General features: G+C 42.3%; 1 protein-coding gene across 7 annotated transcripts in view; it reads left to right on the forward strand.

Moving 5' to 3' along the window:
- Window positions 1–22,634, forward strand: part of IGSF9B (immunoglobulin superfamily member 9B) — a 70,109-nt gene that overhangs the window by 12,304 nt on the left and 35,171 nt on the right. For all 7 annotated transcript variants that reach the window (XM_031960874.1, XM_031960875.1, XM_031960876.1 and 4 more), the window contains exons 2-8: window positions 1,232–1,429; window positions 5,119–5,265; window positions 12,455–12,606; window positions 14,781–14,898; window positions 16,574–16,715; window positions 17,139–17,284; window positions 22,376–22,518. In XM_031960874.1, coding sequence (XP_031816734.1) covers window positions 1,232–1,429; window positions 5,119–5,265; window positions 12,455–12,606; window positions 14,781–14,898; window positions 16,574–16,715; window positions 17,139–17,284; window positions 22,376–22,518 — 1,046 coding nt within the window. The remainder of the gene's footprint in view (window positions 1–1,231; window positions 1,430–5,118; window positions 5,266–12,454; window positions 12,607–14,780; window positions 14,899–16,573; window positions 16,716–17,138; window positions 17,285–22,375; window positions 22,519–22,634) is intronic.

Below are 22,634 nucleotides of genomic sequence, written 5' to 3' on the forward strand. Positions count from 1 at the left end.
GAGGTCCCTCCCACCCACCAGCCCTCCCCATTCTGCGGCAGCCAGAGGGGAATGGAAGGAGCTGGGGTAGGCAGGGTAGAGATTGCCAATTAGCATCTTTCACCAGTGGTGCCCTAAACTGCCTCTGCTTTGTCAGGGATTCCCCTAGTCCTTTCCAGAGCCCTTTTTTTTGGTGCTAGCATCTGTCAGTGCCCAGATGAGGGTGGGAGGGTGGTTGTATCTGCAGCTTGGTTCTAAACTCTGATTGCACAGCCTTAGATGGAGATGTGTGTGTGTGTGTGTGTGTGTGTGTGTGTGTGTGTATAAGATCTAGCTACAGCTGGCGAGGGGCTCCACAGCAAGGGGATGGGGGAGCCCTTTTTTCTGCTCCTGATGTTTGTGCGTGCTAGGGAGGAGAGTAGGGCACGGAGGGCAGAGGAGTGCTTACAACCTCAATGCACTTTCCCTTGGGAGGGAAATTCTGGCTGTTAGTGACCAGCTCTTTCTTTAACTCCCTCTTTTCTCCAACCCCTTCTTCCCAAGGCTGGGACGTTTTAGGGTTTCCACAGGCAGAGGAATCCATCAGGATGAATAGATCTGGGGGACCAAAGTTATTTCCTTATGGCAAAGGTGTCATCTCATGGGGAGGAAGTCCTTGGAAAAGGCGGTGCTCTATCTACTTAGAGGGTATTCTTGCGTTCTAGTCTTTGGGGGAAGGAATATTAGTCTGGTTAATAGAGATCAAGTTGTCTATTCTTTGTTGGGGGATAGGATATTTCTGAGGAGGCCGAGTTAACCCTTTGGTGGAAGATTGTTCCTGAGAGTGAGTGGCCTTGGATGAAAGTATGTTAGGGAAATGAGAGAATCTGTCGGTTAGTCAGCATTGATTAAATATTGATTATGTGCTCAGTAAGCAATGGGAATGCAAAGAAAGGCAAAAAAGAGCCCCTGTCCTCCAGGAGCTTACATTCTGATAAAGAATGCAAATAACCAGGTATTCATAAGACATATGCAGAGTAAATCGAGGTAATCTGAATGGGAGAGAGACATCGGCTTCCTGAGGATAAGGAAAGACTTCTAGAGGTCGGGATGTGAGTTAAGTCTTGAAGCAAACCAAGGGAATCCCATCAAAGATGGGTCTGAGAGGCAGTGCCTTTTGAGCATGAGCGACAATCAGGACAGGCAAGTGAAGAGATGGGATCCTGTCTCTGTCTACCCCCTTTATCTGTTTAAACTCTCTTGTGGATCCTAGGTGCCCACGGCCTGCGGGAGGAGCCTGAATTTGTGACTGCGAGGGCTGGCGAGGGTGTTATTCTGAGATGCGATGTGATCCACCCTGTGACGGGACAACCTCCCCCCTACGTGGTCGAATGGTTCAAGTTTGGGGTTCCCATCCCCATATTCATCAAGTTTGGCTACTATCCCCCGCACGTGGACCCTGAGTATGCAGGTAAGGCTTGGGGGTTTGTGATGAGATGTTACCCTTGTTCATGGAAAGTATCAGGATAATCTCAAAGTTACCACCAACTTGCTGAGTCACCTTCCTCTCAGTCCCAGCTAAAATCCCATCTTCTACAGGATGCCTTTTCCAACCCCTCTTAATTCTGGTGCTTTTCCTCCATTAATTACTTCCTATTTATTCAATATATAGCTTGTTTATTCATATTTATTTGCTGTTTTCACCATTTGATTGTGAGCTCTTTGAGAGCAGGAACTATCTTTTGTCTCTTTCTGTATCCTTGACACTTAATAAAAGAGCCTGGAAAAATCAATGGTTTATTAAATGATTGAAGTCATTTGGCCTCAATTTTCCAAATGGATAAAAAAATTCTTGTGCTACGTATCTCAAAGCATCATTGTGAGATAAGCATTTAATGAATTAAAAGGTGTGCATGTTAGAGATGATGATGGTGGGGAGGAAATGTCTTTCATCAGGACCAAGGTCTCATACAGTCACCTCCTCCTTTGAGCTCCAAGCTCAATTTATTGTTCCATTATCTTTTCTCTAGCCTTCAACATTCTCAGCTCTCAGCAGTCAATAAGCATTTATTAAGTGCCTACTGTATTCCAGAAACTGTGTGTGGAGAGAGGAAGGAAGAGAATTTTGTACATGTTGAGGATGCAAAAAGAGGCAAAAGAGAATCCTTGTCCTCAAAGAGCTTACAATCCAATGTCTGGCTGAAGTTTCTTTTGTCCTGCCTTTTTCTCTCCCTATTGGTTTCTATTTATTCTTGTCCTGCTTTTTGTCTCACTGTGTTTTTGTGTCTGACTTCTTCTTCCCTTTTGGCTCTGGTTGGATTTAATTGAATAGGAGGGAGGGAAAATGGAAGCAGGAGGGATTGAGCTACAGATGCTGGGGATGTGACATTGTCTTTCTGCCAAGAACAGCCTTTGGATATTGGACGGAGAGATGGAAGAAAAGAAGGACTGAAAGTGGGGAGGGAGAGAGAGGGAAAGAAGGGAGACTGAACGAAAGGCAGACGATGACTCGGGGGACAGAACTAAGGCGGGGCAGTGGAGTAGGAGTCGGTTTCTATCTCCGGAGGAAGTTGAGTCAGAAAAGACCCTTTTGATGGAACTCCTCCGCCTCTGTTCCAGGTGGCTTTACAGCAGCAATAGCAGCTGTAAAATTAGTCCTGTCTAGCCTCACCCACTCCCACACCCTGGGTTCAGAAGGTGCAGCCTCATTCCATTCTGGAGAAAAAGAGAGAGAAAGAGAGAGAGAGAGAGAGAGAGAGAGAGAGAGAGAGAGAGAGAGAGAGAGAGGGAGAGAGAGAGAGAGAGAGAGAGAGAGAGAGAGAGAGAGAGGAAGAGAGGGAAGGAGGAGGGAGGGAGAGAGGAAGAGAGAGAACGAGAGAGAGAGACACACAGAGACAGAGAGAGAGAGAGAGAATGAGAGAGAGAGAGAGAGAAAAGAGAGAGGGAGGGGAAGAGGGAGAGAGATACAGAGGGGAAGGAAGAGGGGGAGGGAGAGGGAGAGAGCTTCAGTGAGTCTAATGTTTATCCTCTGTCCTCTTATCTGTGGGTGCTCTGCCCAAAGGATTATAAATTTTAATTGCTGAAACCTCACAAGATATCTTGGGGTTTATGGGCTAGATTTGTTTTTTAAGGATCACATCTTAAACTCAAATCATTCTGGTTCTTATTGGTCAACAATAGGTCTCAGCCCAAGCCTCATTTGCTCATTGTTTGAGTTCTAATGGTTCAGAGTCGGTGTAAATTAGGAATCGTTTCTCTTTTGGCTAGAATCCCTCAGACTCTTCTCCTCCCTAATTGATTCTTTTAAAAAACTAGGTAAAAGAGGCCATTCTTTGCTTCATTTCTTACCTAGCCTTATCCACTGAATGGACATTGCCTCAGTCAAAGTGAGACCTGGCAAAGATCTTAGCTTAAAAAAGCCTAGGTCTCCCACTGCATCCAGGGCCATCTCCACTTGTCCAGTTCTATATCTGGCCACTGGAGCCAGATGCTCTGGTGGGGAATGTGAAGCAGAACTTTGCACAGCCTTCTCTCTCTGAAATCTAACTCACTTGTAAATCATAACATTGCCTTCCTCCTGTTGTGGTCCTATTTGAGAATGAAGGACAAACAAAGCAATCCCTCTCTGGTTATAACATTCTGGGACATCCCAGCCACGGGGAGAGGATCCTCCTGATCCGTCTTCCACTCCTTCTGGCCCCATCTTCATCTTGCTCTGCAATTATTCCCACCAGCAGTGTCCTCCGTGTCTGTGACTCACTGGCAGCCAGCCACCCGCCTGCCAGGCACTGTGTGTGTGTGTGTTCATACATTTTTGGGGTCTGGAGAAAAGGAGGCATTGGAATAAGAGAAGACTTTGCCTGACTCCCGACTTCTGGATTTTTAATTTCTGACTCTAAGTTCCAAAGCCTTTCCCTGAGAATTCCTACCTTTCTAGGTCTCCTTGACTTTTGTCTCTGTTTGTTCTTTGGGAACCTCTGTAAAGTAGTGGCCACAGTATGGAGGCAGGGGTATGGCCCAGAGTTCAGAGGAAAGAAGCAGGAGAAGTGTGGGGTAGCCCTGGAGTTGAGGGATGCATTTGGTGGTAACAAAAATGGAGAATAGGAAGCTTGGAGGCTGCCATGTCATTTCAGTGGCAAGGGGAAGAGTGAGACATCTAGACTGCTCCTGGCGAGCCATCATATCCTTTCTATCAGGAAAAGAAGTCCAAGATATCAGGAACGAGTAAAGCTTCTGAGGGAATGGACCTCCCAGAAGACCCTCTGCTTAGCTCCCTCTCTCTTTGTTCTGAGTTTGGTGGCTATCACCTATTGGGACTCATATACAAAGACACTTTCATCACGGAGCACCCTTGTTCTGTAGGGTTAGAAAAGGCTAGGAATGGGACCTTAGCGTCCCAATCAGTGACATTTCTTTTTCCATGCTATGGAACCTAGGCAGAAGCGGGATGCTGTTTGTAGATTTGGGGGAAAAAGCAAAGACAGGAGTTTCCTCTGGACTGAGATGGGCTGGCAGAGAAGAGAGACAATATGCTTTAGTGGAGAGAACATTGGAATCAAAATGCTGGATTTGGATTCTGGCTCCTACTTCTGTGATGATTTTCTTGGGAAAATCCTCTAAACTCTTCAGGCCTCAGTTTCCTGACAACATTGGACGAAATGATAGAAAGCTCTAAATTCTGTCATAGCCTGCTGGCCGGGACCCCCTCAGTCCTGCCTGTGTGCTTCTTTCTGTCTTCCATCTCTCTTCCAAAATTCCATTCTACATCTGTCAGGTCCCTCCTTTCCCCTGGAGCTCTGGAAAGAGGGGGACGTAGTCTAGGGAACCAAGGCCCCTTCTCTGCCAAGCATCCTGAGCCATGATTCCCCTCCCAAGTCTGGGGCTAGGCCAGCATGGGTCTGGGGTGGGGGCGGGATGCCTGGATTTTTTTACGTCTTTCTCCACCCGCCACCATCTGCTGTTGGTGGTGTCTGTGCTGGGGGCCTTGGCTAGGGTTTCCCATTTCTTGGCGTGATATGGGCAATGGGTTTCCCATTCTCTCCTTCCTGTATCTTAGCAGGGGGTGGGGGTGGGAAATTACAAGCTGGGCCCATGATCTCTCTGCCTCTCCTGACTAAGTCTGAGAGACCTCCCCTCCCCTTCCTCCCTCCCTCCCTCCAGGCCGGGCCAGTCTTCACGATAAGGCGTCCCTTCGGCTGGAGCAGGTGCGCTCAGAAGACCAGGGTTGGTACGAGTGCAAAGTGCTCATGCTGGACCAACAATACGACACTTTCCACAATGGCAGCTGGGTGCATCTCACCATCAATGGTAAGTAGCTGATATCCTTCCCCCATTTCCTCCTGGATCAGTTTAAGGATATTGTCTTCAGTATTTTTGCTTCAAAAATATTTTTTCTTACTCCCTTTATTGTGCCCCCTTTATTTTGCACCTCCCTCCAATCCTTAATTCCTTCTGGGAAGGTCTGAATGCCATCTAACCAAAGTTCATCTGGTCTCCCTGCCTCCTCTCCCCAATGTTGCTGTGATTCATGCTAAGTGCTATATCTTGGGAGCCAAGGATCTGGAGCTGAGGTGAGGTCTCTCCTGGGGTATGTTACAGAAATGATATGCTAAGAGGATTCTTTTGCATTGAGGAAGTAAGCAACCACCTATGTGGCAAGACTTTAGGGCCCCCAGGAAGGGCCTTCTGACCTCTGATGCCTAAAATTCTTATTTATTTTTGGAGTCCAAAGTTTTAATTCCATGTTTAAATGTAAAGGTTTTCAGGAAGGATAAAATTTTAAGTTGACAATAGTCACTTGTACTTTACTCTTGAATGAGTTTAAGGATAAGTAATTTTACTTTTGAGTTTAATGGGGGACACTAGACATATGGGGAATGGGGGACACGAGGCCACCACCAAGTTAGAGAAGTGCAGAAAGGGACGGCTGGGGTATAGGAGAGAGACTTCACTTATTTCACCATTTTCTCAGGGTAATTCATGAGGGAGGTTTGTGGATGTGTGTGTGTGTGTGTGTGTGTGTGTGTGTGTGTGTGAGAGAGAGAGAGAGAGAGAGAGAGAGAGAGAGAGAGAGAGAGAAAGAGAGACAGAGACAGAGAGAGACACACGACACACAGAATGAGAGACAGAGAGAATGGAGACAGAGAGAAAGAGACAGAGAGAGACAGAGATAGAGACAGATAGAGACAGAGACAGAGACAGAAAGAGAGAGGCAGAGATAGAGACAGACAAAGAGACAGAGAGAGAGAGACACACACACACACACACACACACACACATAGAATGAGAATGAGAGACAGAGCATGGAGACAGAGACAGATAGAGAGAAACAGAAAGAAAATGAGAGATAAAGAGAGATAAAGTATGAAGGTCTTCTCTTGAGAGGAATTGCCTTGGTTGAACTAGTAAGAGGATGCTTTACCCTTGGACTGTGGGGACGGGTCCTGTACATCCTAGGCTGACCCTTGGAAATCCGGGAAGTGACTGTAGGTGGGAAGAGTTCCTGGGGTTGTGATGCGATGTGTGGTTTAGGTCGGGAGTGTGTCCCGTGAATAATGATGACTTTGGGCATCTTGCAGGTTGCTTTTTCTAAGGACACGTCTGCTCTAAGCACTTTGAGTCCCAGAGCTCTGGCCAGGTTGAAGTAGGGGTGAACCTAGGTTTCTAATTTAGCAAACCACCCTCTAGGGAGTTAATCCTGTAGTTAGAGATGACAACTCGATCCAGGTGTCTTGCTGCCAGCCTCTAGCACTCAATGCATGAAATTCTTAGTTATTCACACGTGCCTGATTCGCGGCAAATTTTAAATCTCAGCCAGGCTTCCCCTGGCACTCAGCATGCTCTTGAGTCATCTCCCCCTGCTACCAGCTGCTGTGTGTTCAGGGAATGAAAATTCATTTTAATATTAGCTCAAGCAAAACATAATTAGGAAGGTAAATCTGCTACTAAAAGAATCATATAATATATGCCAATGCCAAGAGTACTAAAGCCATTTCATCTGCTGTGTGCAAGGTTTCTTTCCAGTTAGATTACAAACTCCTCAAAGGTAGGGATTGTATTTTTTCTATTTCTTTTCAATCCTCCCTTCACCAGTGTCCAGTCCAGTGCTTTACAATCAATCAAGCAAATAAGCATCATGTTATGTTAATCATATGCATATATTAGGTATTATATTTGTGGGTTTTTTGGGTATTTAGTGCCTACTCTGTGCCAAGTACAGTTACTGGCAATGCAAAAACAAAACGGAAACAGTCCCTGCCCTCCAGGAGATTAGAGTCTAATAAGGTAGATTTTTAAGCACTGTGTTATAAGGCAGTGTCTTATAGTAAAAGGAACACTATATTCAAAGTCAGCATGTCTGGGTTCAAATTTAGCCTTTTAGCATAGTGTCTGACACATAATAGGTGCTTAATAAATGTTGACTAATTGAAATCTCCATTCTGTGACTTCAATTTTACAAATAAACATCTTTTTTCATGCAAGACAGAGGAAATACAAAGACAAAAATGAAGCAGCCCTTGTCCTTAAAGTGTTTGCATTCTGCTGGAGCTTACATTTTATTTATTTGTTTCCTCATTTGTAAAATGATCAGGAGTTCTATAAAGTTCTGTTATATTTTGATGACTTCAAGAATTTAAATAGCCAAATGGGCCATAACATTTAAATGTTATGCTATTATAGATAAAAAATATAATTTTGTTGTAAGCTTGACTTACCCAATGTACCTAGTAAGGTAAATGTAGTATTTAGAAAATAAACAAAATTAGCTTATTACTCATATACATCAACCTCAAAACATGTTAAACTTTGAGCATGCAACGAATAGCTAAAATGTCTTCTCTTATTGAAAAGAAACTCTTTAGTTGAATCTCCCCACTCTTCTCTAGTATTGCCAGCTTCAGCATTCCATTTGTTAGGGGGCAAAAAATGTTGTGTCATGAGCAAAAATATTGAATATCATTAGGTGATCTCGTAGTTCCTTCCACTTCTAACATGATTTTGTGATGGGTCTCTCTGCTTATTGAGCCTTGATTCTACCATGCTTTCTAACTTCTTTTTCCTAAGTAAGGTAAGGAAAAATAGAAAGAAATTGTAAAAAGAAGAATGGATGTTAGCTTAGACGAAAGAAAGGATTGGAAGAGACAAGCAGGGATATCAATTTCTTTTCTCATAGGTCTTTTAGAGCCAATTGTCAAACAAATATATTAACACCATTCATGGCCATGTGTTTAGTATTGTAGAGGATAAGTAAGAATAGTAAGATAGTATTAGTTCTTGAAAAGAGCTTTTTTTGTACCTGGGGGAACAAAATAAACATTTCTCAAGGTGAGTGATAAATTAGCATCCTATCTGAAAGCAGGGAGCTGGATAATATGACCCTCAGCTCCTGAAGACTATTCTCTTCTATTGCTTCCCATAATTCAAGGAGAAATTTCCAAACCCTAGTTTTCCAATAGAAAGAACTAGCTTGTTTGACAAAAAGTATTCTTTGATGGAAATCATTTTTCTAAAATGAAAGACTGGTGAAAAATGACAATGACAAATTCATTCTCCTTTGGTGTTTTCTTTGAAGACCAGCTGGTCGGAAACAAACTCAATTATTTCTTTATCGCTTATAAAATACCTGAAAAGCCTCAGCCTTGTTTTAGGTCTGTGAATTACCTCCAAGAGAAGCCAACCTATTTCTAACCTGCACTATTAATTATAGGGCACTTGTACAAAAAGAATTAAGCCAGGAAATGCATTTGGCAAAGTAGCACCTAATTCAGTAAATAATTGAGAGTCAAACCATTATTTTTCTGAAAACTGGAAATTGCTTAAAGTACTTTTCTGATTAGCACCTAAATAATAAAGTAATTATGTAATTAGTAATTAATTTGTCACTTCAGGACATAATTTAATTTATTATCTTTTTTTTGGAGCCTGCCACCAGAAGTAATAGATGCTGTAGTTGTATTTCAAAGGGCAGAAATGCTAAGCCTCACTTGTTCTAGTTTCTATTGGAGAAAGAAAAAAAAAGGATCTGGGAATTAGAATGCGTAGGTCCCATTTCAAAAAGATAGAATAATTTTTAAAATTAATACTAGGTATTTATCTGAGCATATACCTGTCAAAACAGACACAAGAACCATGTGAATATAAATATAAAATACTTTTTATAGAAATAAAGGCTGATCTAAATAATTGAAATTCATAGGTAGATAAAGCCAATATAATGAAAAAAAAGACAATTTTACCTAATTAATCTACCCCCAATTAAATTACTAAAAAATTATCTTACTGAGTTAGAAAAAAATAATAACCAAGTTCATTTAGAATAATAAAAGAGCAGGAACGTCAAAGAAACCAGGGGAAAAAAGGATTAAGGAAGCAGAATCAGTAAACCATATTATAAGGTGAGAACTGTTAAAGTGTAAAATAGATAATTTTGATTTTTTTAAATTAAAATTTTCTAGTGTAAATAAAACCTTTGTAGCAAAAGAAAGGAAAGTAGAAAATGGGAAAAAAAAGTTTCACAGACAATCTTTAGGATAGAATGTGATTGGGTTGACTATAGGCAATAATGAGCTGGCTGATTTAGGAAAAAACATGGAAAGACTTGGACATATGAAAGAAGATGCAATCCACCTTCAGAGAAACAGATGAAGTGGAAATAGGCATAATATAGTCTTATATACACGTATATTAGTGAGTATTTTATGAGTATTTTATAGATGTCTCAGTGTGTATCTGAGATTTTTTAATATGTGTATATATGTATATCTGTCTATCTATCTGTGATTAATTTCTTTCGAGGGTGAGGGAGTGGGAGGGAAAAAAAAACCCACAACAAAGTAAAAAGTGCACAGCAGAGAACAAAAGAAAATCTATAAGGAAGCAGAGAAAGATTGAATAGTTTTTAAAATAGTGTATAGTATTTATTATATATGTTTGGAAATTTATTGCTTTATATTGAATGTTCTCATGTGGGCAATGTTTTTTCCTTTTCTTATTTGGTATTTAAATTTTAAATAATAAAAAATTTTAAAAGTTCAGGTAAAAAGTACTAAATGTATTCTTCAAGATTAAACAACATTTATTGTCTCATGTAAAAATGTGGCCCAATAAAGTTTATTTCAACTGCAATTTATTATTAAGCAGTTATTGTATGCAAAGTACTGTGATAGGCTCTGGGAATATAAAGGTAAAAATAACTGGGCAGCTGGATGGCACAGTGTTCAGATCACTGACCCTTAAGTCAGGAAGACCTGAGTTCAAATCTGCCTCAGACACTTAAGTGCTTAAGATACTTACTAGCTGTGTGACCTTGACCAAGTCATTTAACTTTAATTGCCTCACAAAACCAAATTAAAAAAAAAGGCAAAAAATAAGAATATCGCATCTATGGCATGTACAAAGATGAGTTTGATATAAGATGTATGCAAAGTAAATGCAAAAAATTATATGTGTATGTGTGGACGAGCACTAACAGATGGAGAGTGTGCATGTGTCTGGAGGACCACTAACAAGTGGGGTGTGGAGAGGAGCAGTAATCAGAAAAGGCCTCTGGTGGCCAATTGATTGATTTGTTGATTGATCCCAAGTGGCGCCAGAGCTGAGTTTTGAAAGGAGTCTGTGACTCTAAGAGGCAGAAGGAAGAAGGGGTAGATGGGAGGCATTGTGCAAAGTCATGGCGGTGGGAGTTGGGATTCATGGAGCTGTCACAGCAATAATGGTAAAGGAGGAAGAAGAACTTGAGATCGGTCTGAAGAAGGCTGGAGTCAGATGGGGATGGGCTTTCAGATCACCTGGAGGGGAGGGAGAAGCCTCCAAGAAGGGGAATCACACAAAATTTCTATTTGGTCAATGTGTGGGCGATGGCTCAGAGAGGGGAAAAACCCAGAAATAGGGTCCAAGCAATAGTCCAGGAAAGAAAAGATATGGGTCTAAAGTAGGTGACTTGAGAGAAGGGGACAAATGAGAGATCTAGCCTGGCAGCAATGGCCTGGAAGCTTTTTGGCTCTGCAGGTTGAAGGAAAGCACCTGATTAAGTGCTTTCTGTGTGTCCAGGAATTGATTTTAGGCAGTGTGGTCTTGCCTTTTATGAGCTTATCCCATACTGGTACCGCGTGGCTGGGGTATGGAGGGGCTGACTTTATCCAAACATGGCCCAAGAATGGTTCCCTGGAAGCTACTAGTCAGAGCTGGGCTGTGTGGATCTTCTCAGAAAGGGGGTGGCTAGAGATCCCAGTAGTTTGAGATCGACTGAATTACTGTTCCAAAGCAGCTCAGGCAAATGAGACAGTCTCTAAAAAGCCGATTATCCAAACAGGATGGAGTTTTCATCAAAATTGAAAAGTAAGGGAGGAGGAAGAGGCACAGAAAGCAGGATCTGGAGTTATTAGAGTGTTTGCAAGGAGCAAAGGGTCATCTTAGAAAGTGGAGATGCTGCCTCTGTGGGGGCAGCTTGAGAGGGAAGGAGGCTCTTGTTGGTAGGAAAATAACTCCCCACCTGTGCTTTAAAGAGATGGAAAATCAGACTGCTTGCTATCTTGGGGAGGGGGGAGGTTAAGGAAAGAAGGGGAAAAAATTCAGAAATTTATAGGGCTTGTGCCTTATAAAAATGAATGTTGAAAACTATCTTTACATGAATTTGGAAAAATAAAATACTTTTGAAAATAAGCAGATCGAGATCTGATCTGTTTTAGGGCCTTCCAAATTGGAAATGTGAGGGCATCACTTACCTAGGGGTAGCTCAGAGGGTGATCGTAGCTAACTTATACAGGAGTGGGGGAACCAATTGTTTAATTTTCAATCAGATCATTTACACTTCAGAAAGAGGTAAACACTATAAATCAGGGCTTGATTTATTGTTTTGAGGTTTGTTTAGACAAGGGGAAGGAGAGGGAACAAACATTTATTAACTATCTACTGTATACCAGACATCAAAGGCATTTAATGTATATAAATATATAGAACAACATATGTTGAAGTCGTGTAAATGCTTTACAAATATTATTTCATTTGATTCACAACAACCCTAAAAAGCAGGTGCTATTATCCCATTTCACAGATGAGCAAACTGATTTGTCCTGGGTTATCCAGCCAGACTAGCTCTTTATCCACTGACCACCTAGCTGCCCCTACTGCATTTTGGTGAAGATCAAATGAGATAATATATGTGAAATCCTTTGCAAATCTTGAAGTGTTACATAAATATTAACTATTCATTTTTTATATGGGAGAAGACTTTTGCTTATATATGTCACCTATATGGGATAATCTAGGTTGCTTATTACTTTGACTTGGAAAAGTCATTTAGGCCTCAGTTTGCTCATCTGTAAAATAAGGGGTTAGACTATTTGGTAATTAAGGAACTTCCCCCTTTTAATCTATGATTCTATATAGAATCATGGACAAGATTCATGTGCTTTTAAACTACTCTAATGACAAGGGGTTGGAGGATTCAGCAAGTGTAACTTCATTTTGTTCTTCATTCTTTCATTCTCTCTTTCAGCACCCCCTACCTTTACGGAGACGCCCCCACAGTATATCGAGGCTAAGGAAGGAGGCAGCATCACCTTGACCTGCACAGCCTTTGGGAACCCAAAGCCCATTGTCACTTGGCTCAAGGAAGGGACTCTCCTTGGGGCTAGTGGGAAATTCCAGGTGAGTGGTAATTTCTAGGTTAACCACTGAATTAGACCCCTGCTCTATTACCCCAGTGAACCAATAATTATCTGACTCATTCTGCATCTGTGTGTGTAACATGGCTGTTCTTCATTCAGGGACTTCTGAGCTCCAAGCATTTCACAGACCTCAGAGGTCTCAGAAGTTTCTCTTCTAAACTCCAAGTTACAATTGAGTTGAGCTAGGATTTTGACTTATCAATGGATTTTAGTATTTAGAACCAGAAGGGACTTTAGAGATCATCTCATCCATCTCCCTTATCTTACAGAGAAGGAAACTGAGCCACATCAAAGTAAAATGAATTGTTTAAAGTCACACAGACAAAGAACTACTGAATGGGGATTCAAACCCAGGACTTCCTTTTCCAAATTTCATATTTACAAGGGAGGAATGAAGACTTCTCTTTATTATATAAATTTAATATAAATATATAAATTTATAATTTATTATATAAATACATGTTTTATATATTTGGACACACATATATAATAAATACACGGTTCATATATATAGAATATATACATGGTTTGTTCTCTGTCTCTATCTCTCTATGTATATATATATATATAGATATATAGATTACATATGCCTTTCTATATCTATTCATTACAAAATTCTCAGAGTATCTTAAGGTTTTATAACTAGTAAACTTTTTGTGTGACTTCAATTTTTATATGCTAAATTTCTATTTCCTGAATCTCCTTTGGGACTCAGCCATGGGACTCCAGGAGGTTCAGTAATCATCTTGGATGGACATAATCTAGGCAAGCTGTGCTTTTTCCATTAGACGGGCCTCTTTCCAGATGCTCTTCTTCTCTCAGATACATCCATCCCTCTCTTTACCCCTTCTGACCTACCCTTCCCTGGGAAGAACAATCTATAATTGGTTTATATCCTTAATTTGATTGATCTATTCATGAATCATCAATGATCTACTATACGTCCTGAGGAAAAAATATAAATCCTGTCCTGATGGGATTTTTCCACTACAAATACTTTTCCAAATCTCATTTTATCATAGATCCAATTTGGCTCTTTGAAGTCAGCCTATCTGCCCTTTGTTTCCCTTTGTATTTTTATTTTTGGAGGCATTTGGGATTTGTGTCTTGTCTACGGTCAACTAGCTAGTACATGTATGAAGTCAGATTTGAATTCAGGTCCTTCTGATTCCAGGGCCAATGCTCTATCCACTGTGCAATCTGCCCCCCCCTTGTTCCTGCTCCCCCATCCTGGTTCTCTATGTATTTTGCTGTCTCTTAGAGATAGTCTCTTATTCTACTCAGTTTATGTGTAGGTGCTGGGGGCAGGCAGATGAAAGAGATAATCAATCAAAGAAAGCTTCCTAGAAAGAGGGAATTTTAAATTTAAGCTGAGTTGTAAAAGTAAAGGAGTAATAAAGATTTTCAGGGGAGAAAAGGGGAGGGTAGCTCTGGAGAATAAAGAAAAACAAGGAAATTTCCTATTCTTGCCTACAACAATGATTCATGCTTTAACATTTTTATAGGAGCAGTATAGCATGGTGGGTTAGGAGCTGCTCTCAAAGCCAGGAAGACCTGAGTTCAAGTCCTATATTAGACATATCTGACTGTATGATCTTAGGCAAGTCACTTGACTTCAAAATGTTTTATGTAACTCTGAGTATAAGTTGCAGAAAAGGGCATTGTTAGAGGGAATTTCTTCACTTTCTTTCACTTCAATTTCTTCATCCTATAATTTATCTATCAAGTATTAGGGAGTACCTTTGGATCTGTTCTCCTGACACTTAGACTAGAATGCTTTATCACATTGCCTTTTCATATAATCCTTTGTTGTCCTTTAGTCATTTCAATCATATCTGACTCTTGGTGCCCCCATTTTGGGTTTTCTTGACAAGGATGTTGGAGTGGTTTTCCATTTCCTTCTCCAGCTTATTTAACAGAGGAGAAAACAGGGCTAAGTGACTTGCCTGGGGTCATGAAGCTAGTAAGTATCTGAGGCTGGATTTGAATGCAGGAAAATGAGTCCTCCTGACTCTAGATCCTGTGCTCTATGCACCATGGCAACACTTGGCTGCCTCTTATGTCACCCTGGGACTGCCCTAGACAGCTGATACTATTTTCCTCCATGGGCAGACTCTGATCTCTTTCTGTTCTCTGTCCCTTTCCCTACTTCAGGTGAGTGATGGGAGCCTGACTGTGAAATCTGTCAGTCGGGATGACAGAGGGGCTTACACCTGTCGAGCTTATAGCATACAGGGAGAGGCTGTCCATACCACCCACCTGCTTGTCCAAGGTAAGAGATATTTTTCCAGGCTTCCTTTCTTCTTGGCAAACACAGGGTAAATACTAGCTAGAAACAGAGAAAAAGTTCAGGTAGCATTGTGGGAGTAGGAATATGACTCAGGATGAGCTGGGCAGAGGATAGAGAACCAGACCCTTGGTCAGAACTTTCCCAGGGACATATAGGGCAGTATGTCAAACTCAAACTCCTGTGGTTATCTTATTGACAAAGTAATAATAATACCAATAGTAACATATATATTACATATGCTTACTTTGTGACAGGCACTGTTCTAAGTGCTTTACAATTATTATTATTTCATTTGACCCTCACAACGAGGCAGGTTCTATTATTATCATCCTCATTTTACAGATGAGGAAACTGAGGCAAACAGATTATATGACTTGCCCAAGATCACACAACTCAGAAGTCTCCAAGTCAGAATTAGAATTCAGATCATCCTGATTCTAGATCCAGTATGGAAGGAAAGTTTTTCTGGGTCTTTATTTGAGTCTGTAGATAGCAGAGTCCTTTGCCATGCCTCCTCCCTCCTAGGAGAGGAGACCTCCTTCAGGCCATCCATTAGTGATGACATCAATAAATAAAGATGGGAATTTGATCCAAACCCCAGACATTTAAATAACATTAAGGGCGTTTGGCCCAGCCAGAGTCTGCAGAGTCAGGGCTAGAATTTGCTGTTCCTTCTTGGGCAGGGACTGAGGTCACTCTAGTAGGGCGCCTGGCACACAGTAGGCACTTAAAATGCTTGTTGATTGTCCAAGAGGGGTGTGTATTTGGTACAGAGGTAGGGGTAAGGGATCAGGAGAGTTCTCATCCTATCCTGGACTGGGTGGAAGGAATTACTACCGAAGCTGCTTCTCTGCCTACTTCTTGTCTCAGGGTGGATCTCTTGGGAGATACAGTGTTAATCTGCAGAGAAGGGTCAGAGGGTCCCTTTGCATCTCTGATGAATGTGTCCCCCTCTCCAGGGAGAAGGAAGTCAGCTAACTGACCGAAGCCTTTGTGCTTTCTGGAAGGAGGAGGTCTTTAGGGGCTTTAACTCTGCTGGAGTTTGATGGTCTCCCTTCTCTCTCCACTGCCTCTTTTTAATTTTACCTCCCCCTCCCCAACAGCTGGTTGAAGAGAAGCAAAAGCTTCTTAGTCTTCCAGAAGCAAGCTTATTTCTTGCTCCAGATTTAAACAGTGCTTTTTTTTTTCTTTCCCTCTGACTCTAAAGGCTCATCTGGGGAGGGATTGTCCAGAGAGGGACTGAGATGCAGATGGTTGGGGCAGTGATTGTTAAATCAAGAACAGGCATTTATTAAATGCATACTCTGTGTCAGTCAGATTGGTGCAGTGGAGGTTGCTTGCTGGAGAAAAAAATAAAGTCCATTTGGGACTGAGTCATTGGGGTTGGGGTAATTGGGGTAATTTCCAGGATGCTTCCTGGGTCCTTTCCTTTCTCTGAGACCTGCTTGGGGGAGCAGAAACCTAACCATCTAGAAGTGTCTGCCAGAATCTCCGTGGCAACCATCTAAATCTGGGATTCTGTCCCTCGGGTATAGGTCATCGTTCTCTCCAAGAGCCCAGGATAGCCCTTCCGAAGGAGCTGGCCTTCCTCTGTGGCTTCTGGCCCTTGGTCTCTCCCAGAAGGTGAAGTAACTGTTTGTTTCTTCTCCTCCCATAGGACCTCCCTTCATCGTTTCCCCTCCAGAGAACATCACTGTCAACATATCCCAGGATGCATTGCTCACCTGCCGGGCTGAGGCGTATCCCGGCAACCTAACCTACACCTGGTACTGGCAGGATGAAAACGTCTACTTCCAGAAGTGAGTGCACCTGACGGGCACTGCCTCGGCCCCTGCCTGCCCCTCCCCGTCCCGGACTGCCCCCCACCCCCATCTGCTCCTCACCCCGAGGGAGTGACTCCCCAGCATCCCCACGGAGGGTCTGCTGGGTGCTGTCATGGGAGCGCTAACTCAGTCAGACTCCTCTGAAGGCGGGCACTGTCCACACTCTGGTGCTGAAACAAGAGGCAGGGATGTCCGTCGCCTTATTCTGGGGACCGGGACAGAGAAACCGTATTCTAATTAAAATGCTTTCTCCGTGCTATGGGAGGATCCTAGGTTCCTTGTTCACACTTGCTAGGGCAGAGTCACTATAATCAGTCTTTTCTGGACACATGGGAAGCCCCCCAACTCTACCTTCTAACATAGCTCCCATCTTTCTTTGCTTCACTATGTGTCCCACAGTGACCTAAAGCTCAGAGTAAGAATACTAATTGATGGAACGTTGATCATCTTCCGGGTGAAGCCAGAGGATGCGGGAAAGTATACGTGCGTCCCTAGCAACAGTCTGGGCCGGTCCCCCTCAGCCTCAGCATACCTGACAGTGCAGTGTGAGTAGAGGAGGAAGAAGGGGAGATGAAGCGGGGGTGAGGAGGGCGATGGGGATTTCTTGCTGCTCAGGGATTTTATGGATGTTTTAGTGATAGACAACTATCCCTGAGGTCAGAAGGATGTAGCATTGTAGCTTTAGAACCCAACCTTTCATTGTACAGGTGAAAAAAATGGAGAGCGTGAGAGGTGAGAGTGACTTTCCAAGTTGGCAGGGGTCAAACTAAAATCTTATGTGATCACACAGGGAGGGAGCTGAGAAATCAGAGCTCAAGAAGTAAAGTGGCTCTCATCTCTTCCTACACTGGGGTCCTTCCCCCAAGTGAGTGGGATCTCAGAGATGGACTTTCCCAACATCATGAAGGGGGGGGGGGACTGAGAAATCAGTAAACAGGCTCTGATCTCTCCCTACACTGGGGTCCTTTCCCCAAGTGAGAGGGATCCTCAAAGATGGAGTTTCCCAAGGTCACACAGAATTTGAATTGAGGTCGTCTTGATGCCAGAGCCAATGAGAACCTGGGTACTTGACTGAACCCTTTTCATTGAGATGAGTCGCTTCCTCAGGAACCTGGCTGGACAATGGCCAAACCTGAGGACTTAAGGAGAAACAAGGCCCTACTTCTCTCCAGCCCACAACCTAGGCCTTGCTGGCATGAAGACAACTGCCCTGGAATTGTGTGCCAACTGGCACCTCTCCACCTTGAACAACATGTTGCCACTATGCTTCTTTCAGGAGGTTTGGCCTCAGGTCTCTGAGGGAGTGCAGGGCCAAACCTTAGGACATCTCTCTATTCTCCTCTGCCAACTATGTTCTTTGTTTTACCTATGTCTGTCAACTAAGATTTCCTTATGCCAGAAAGTAGAGTAGTGAGGGGAGAAAAATCTTCCCCAAGATGAATCTCCCTTGGCTCCCTCTGTTGGTTTTTTCCCCTAGGCTGTTTGTATCTAGGCCATGAGCTACTCTCCATCTCCTTAGACAGAAAAGCCTAGTGTTGATGTTTAATATTATTTATCAATGACTTGGATATAGAAGGAATGCTCCAAAATGTTATAGATGAGACAATGCTGGGAGTCAGAGCCAATAAGTTGGATGATAATCAGAATATAGAAAGAACTTGAGGGGTCAGAACTTTGGGCCAAACCTAATAAGCAGAAATTTAATTGGATTAAATTTTATGTATCAAACTGGATTCATAAAACCCTTTCCCATGAGAACAAAATTAGGAAAGTACATCTAGATGGCTGTTTGAAAAAGATGTGAGGTTTTTTTTTTTACTGGATTGGAAGCTCAATGAGTCAACAGTGTGACAAAGAAGGCCTGGTATCTTTTTTAAAAATTCTAAAATTTTTATTTTTATTTTTAAAGCTTTTTATTTTCGTAACATATGCATAGATAGTTTTCAATATTTACCCTTGCAAAACCTTGTGTTCCAATTTGTTTTTCTTCTTCCCTCCCCCCACCCTCTCCCCAGATGGCAAGTAATCCAATATATGTTAAATATGTGCAATTCTTCTATACATTTATACAATTATCACACACAAGAAAAATCAGATCAAAAAGGGGGAAAAATGAAAAAGAAAACAAAATGCAAGGAAATAAGAAAAAAGTGAAAATACTATGTTGTGATCCACACTCAGTCCCCACCCATCAGTTTTCAGATGGCTCTTTCCATTACAAATCTATTGGAATTGGCCTGAATCACCTTGCTGCTGAAAAGAGCCATGTCCATATAGTTGATTATCACACAATCTTCTTGTTGCCGTGTATAATGATCTGGTTCTACTCAATTCACTTAGCATCAGTTCATGTAAGTCTTCCCACGCCTCTCTAAAGTCATCCTGCTGATCATTTCTTATAAAACAATAATATTCCATAACATTCAACTCTGATTCTCCAACTGATGGGCTTTCACTCAAATCTTTATTGAGGAAGCTAGGTCATGGAGAATTAGAAATGTCCTCAGACGCCAACCATGTCAACCTCCCTGTTTTACAGATCAGGAGACTAAGGTCTGGTGAGATTAAATGACTTTCCTCAACTTAATTTGGATTTGAACCCAGGTTTTCTGGACTCTCTAGCTAGTTAGCTCTGTAATCCCACCATATCTACCCTAGTCAGATTACTGGATGATTGCCTTCAATTCCTAGCATCACATTCATTGTCTCTGCTATTAGAAGATGAACTTACTGAGGGCAGGGCCTGTTTTTGCCTTTCTTTGTGTCCCTGACACTTAGAAAAATGCTTGTCTTGTAGTAAGTGCATAATAAATGTTTTCTGACTGGCTGACCACTTTAGAAAGGGCATTGATAAGCTAGAAAGCCCGTAGAAAAAGGTCATTATGATGGAAAATGGTCTCAAGATCATGTCATAGGAGAATGGGTAAAGGAAATAGGACTATGTTTAGCTTTGAAGAATTGTTATCCTTCACTTTCGAAGGTGATTGGTGACATTACACGAGTGATATGTTGACTCGTCAATGAATTGGATTTAAAAGAGAATTGCACAACATCAATCTCACTTTCTCCTCTACAGTCATGAAAGCCCAGTTGGCAGACACAAGCCACAATGGGGGGTGATGGGGGTGACCCAGGATGCAGTGGATGGCCAAGCTCTGCAGGCTCCACAGCACCTGCTTTGGCCAGGCGGTTGGAACAAATCAGTCTCATTTCCTCATGGGGGGAAAGAAGTCTTCACGTGCTTGGGGTAGACATCTTAATTCCCTGATGGGTTTGAGCCCCGTTGTTTACTCTCAATTGTTTATCCTGTCTGCCAAGATAGTTTTACGTGGGTGTGACTGTTGCAAATGCTACAGCTTCTTGGAGAGGAATTAGGAAGATTAGGGAAGAAGGCAGAGTATAATGGCTACCTTCAAATATTTGAAAAGCGGTCATATGGAAGAAGAATAAGACTATATGATTCCAGAGGGTCGAACTAAAAGCATCTAAGGCAGAGAGAGATAGAATTTAACTCTATGTAAGCAAAATCTTGCTGACTTTGCTTTGGGAGGTAGTTAAACTTTTAATAGAGGCTTTTGAGTGAAAGTTGGGTGACCCTCTTGTTGGAAATACTGTGGAGAAGCTTCTGGTTCAGGTGTTTTTTGAGGACTTTTCCCGTTCTGAGACTTTCTGCCTATGTGAGTCCTGTGAGGTGGATGATAATTCATCATGCTAATTGGCAATGCTCCAGCAGCCTGATGTTGTCATTCCCTTCTCCCCTCCTCTGGCAAAATGGGACTGTGAAAAGAGGGAGCGAATAATGACTAATGAGGATTAATTCCTTCCTTTTGACTTATGCAAGTTTTCATCAACAAAAAACTCCACATTATTGTTGTTGCTGATGGCAAAATCTCTGTTTCTTGTGGCTGTCTTGGGAAATTGCTCACACCTTAGAAAGCCAGATCAGATTGATGGTGGTGGTGATGATGGTGTGAAACCTTAGTGTTAGCAATGTGATTTGGAGACAGGGAGAGGAGGCAGTGATAAAATCTTCTTGTTCCTCTGAGTATTTGGTATTCTGTTTTCACCATGCCATTGTCCTCAGTGGAATTGCCAACTCTCTCTGGCAGAATCCCCAACTTGATATTCTAACCGTTTTCAGTCCTGGGATGATTATGTTGACAGAGAAGGGCCCTGTTACTCCTTTATCTCTGCAGCATAAGAAAACTTGTATGATAGCAGATACTCTAGATTCTCAGGTTTTAAAGATATGAGAGGCTTTTTAGCTAGGTGGACCAGTGGATAGAGCACTAGCTCTAGAGTTAGGAGGACCCGAGTCCAAATGTGTTCTTAGAAGTTGGGCCAATCATTTAACTCCAATTATTAAAAAAAGAGAAAACCTATAGTAGGACAAATAGGCCACAAATCATTTATATAAAGTAGTTTCTATATACATAGTACAGATGTCTTTTTAGAGGATACAAAAGTTGAGGACAGGATGCTTCATAGTGCTTACAATATGATTGGGATGATAGATATACATAATAACAGTAATGATAGCCAGTATAGTCTTTTGAAGATTACTAAGTACTTTACAAATATTACTTTACCAAGAAACTATAACCACTTGCTGTTAAGGGAATTCCTGTACTGAGTCAGCTTGGACCAGTGATCCCTTGCGACCCTGATCTTTCTGAAATATCCCATTTAAAGACCCCATCCTCTAAGCTTCAAGCATTGCTCATGCTCAACTCAGAGAAGTTCCTCCTCCCATCTCTCCAGTGGCCCCACTCTTTGCTTGTACTTCTTTCCTCATTCTGTCTGCCTTCAAAGAAAATCCAGGGAATTGAGATTTATGGGTGGGCGAGACAAGGATCTTTATTACTGCTAAATGGCAGTGTTCAGAGTACTTTCCCATTCATAAGTCCTTTGAAAACCTTGGAGTGGGGGGAAAGACTTATCATTTAAAAGTAGGAATCTACCTCTAAATATATAACTTGGCCTGGTATTTATATAATGCTGCTTGCCTGAAGGGCTCAGAGCACATTGAAGATGTCAGTTCATTCATCTTCACTGCCTACCCAGAAATGAAGGCTTGTTGTTCCCAGTTTTTCTTTTGGGGCACATTAAGAGGGCAGTGACTCACCCTGCATCACAGAGTGTCAGGATTAAATTCTTGTCCCCAAGGATGTAGCGGAAGCTCTGTTAGTCATCTCATGCTGTCTCTCTTGTGTTTCTTTTGATAGAAGAACCATAAAAGCCTATTTTATGTGGGCACCTGCTGTGGAATGGGTAGACTGAGTCACATAGAGCTGGGCAGGGAAGGGAGAGGAAAAAGCGTAGATAAGTTCTTGGACACTGATACCTTGTAGCTCAAATAGGATTTTCACTGGGGTATTACCCTTTTTTCTTAGGGAAGAAGATATGAACTTAAAAATGACTTATGGTCAGGGATGGAGAAGAGCATAGCTAGGTTATGACAAGCTGCAGGACTCTGAAATCAAGACCTCTTGGGAGATCAGGGCTTCTTTCTGGTCCAGGTTATCTCTGGGGGACTCTGCCTGCAATGGAGGTGGAAAGGGAAGAAGAAACAGGAATCAATCATCTTTATTGTTTTTCCCCTTACTCTTTTCCTCTTCTTCCTGCCTCCCATGCAGACCCAGCCCGTGTCCTCAATATGCCACCAGTAATATATGTGCCGGTAGGAATACATGGTTACATCCGCTGCCCCGTAGACGCTGAGCCACCTGCCACCCTGGTCAAATGGAATAAAGACGGCCGTCCCCTGCAGATTGAGAAGGTGACAGGGGATCCATAACCCTCTGGGTCTCTGCCTTCTCATTAGATAATAGCCCAAGGCCTCTGCTTTTCTAGGGGTGGGAAGAGGCAGGCAGTGCTGGTCCCTTCCAGGGCATG

The sequence above is a fragment of the Sarcophilus harrisii genome, chromosome 3 (genome assembly GCF_902635505.1).
Source record: "Sarcophilus harrisii chromosome 3, mSarHar1.11, whole genome shotgun sequence".
NCBI lineage: Eukaryota > Metazoa > Chordata > Mammalia > Dasyuromorphia > Dasyuridae > Sarcophilus > Sarcophilus harrisii.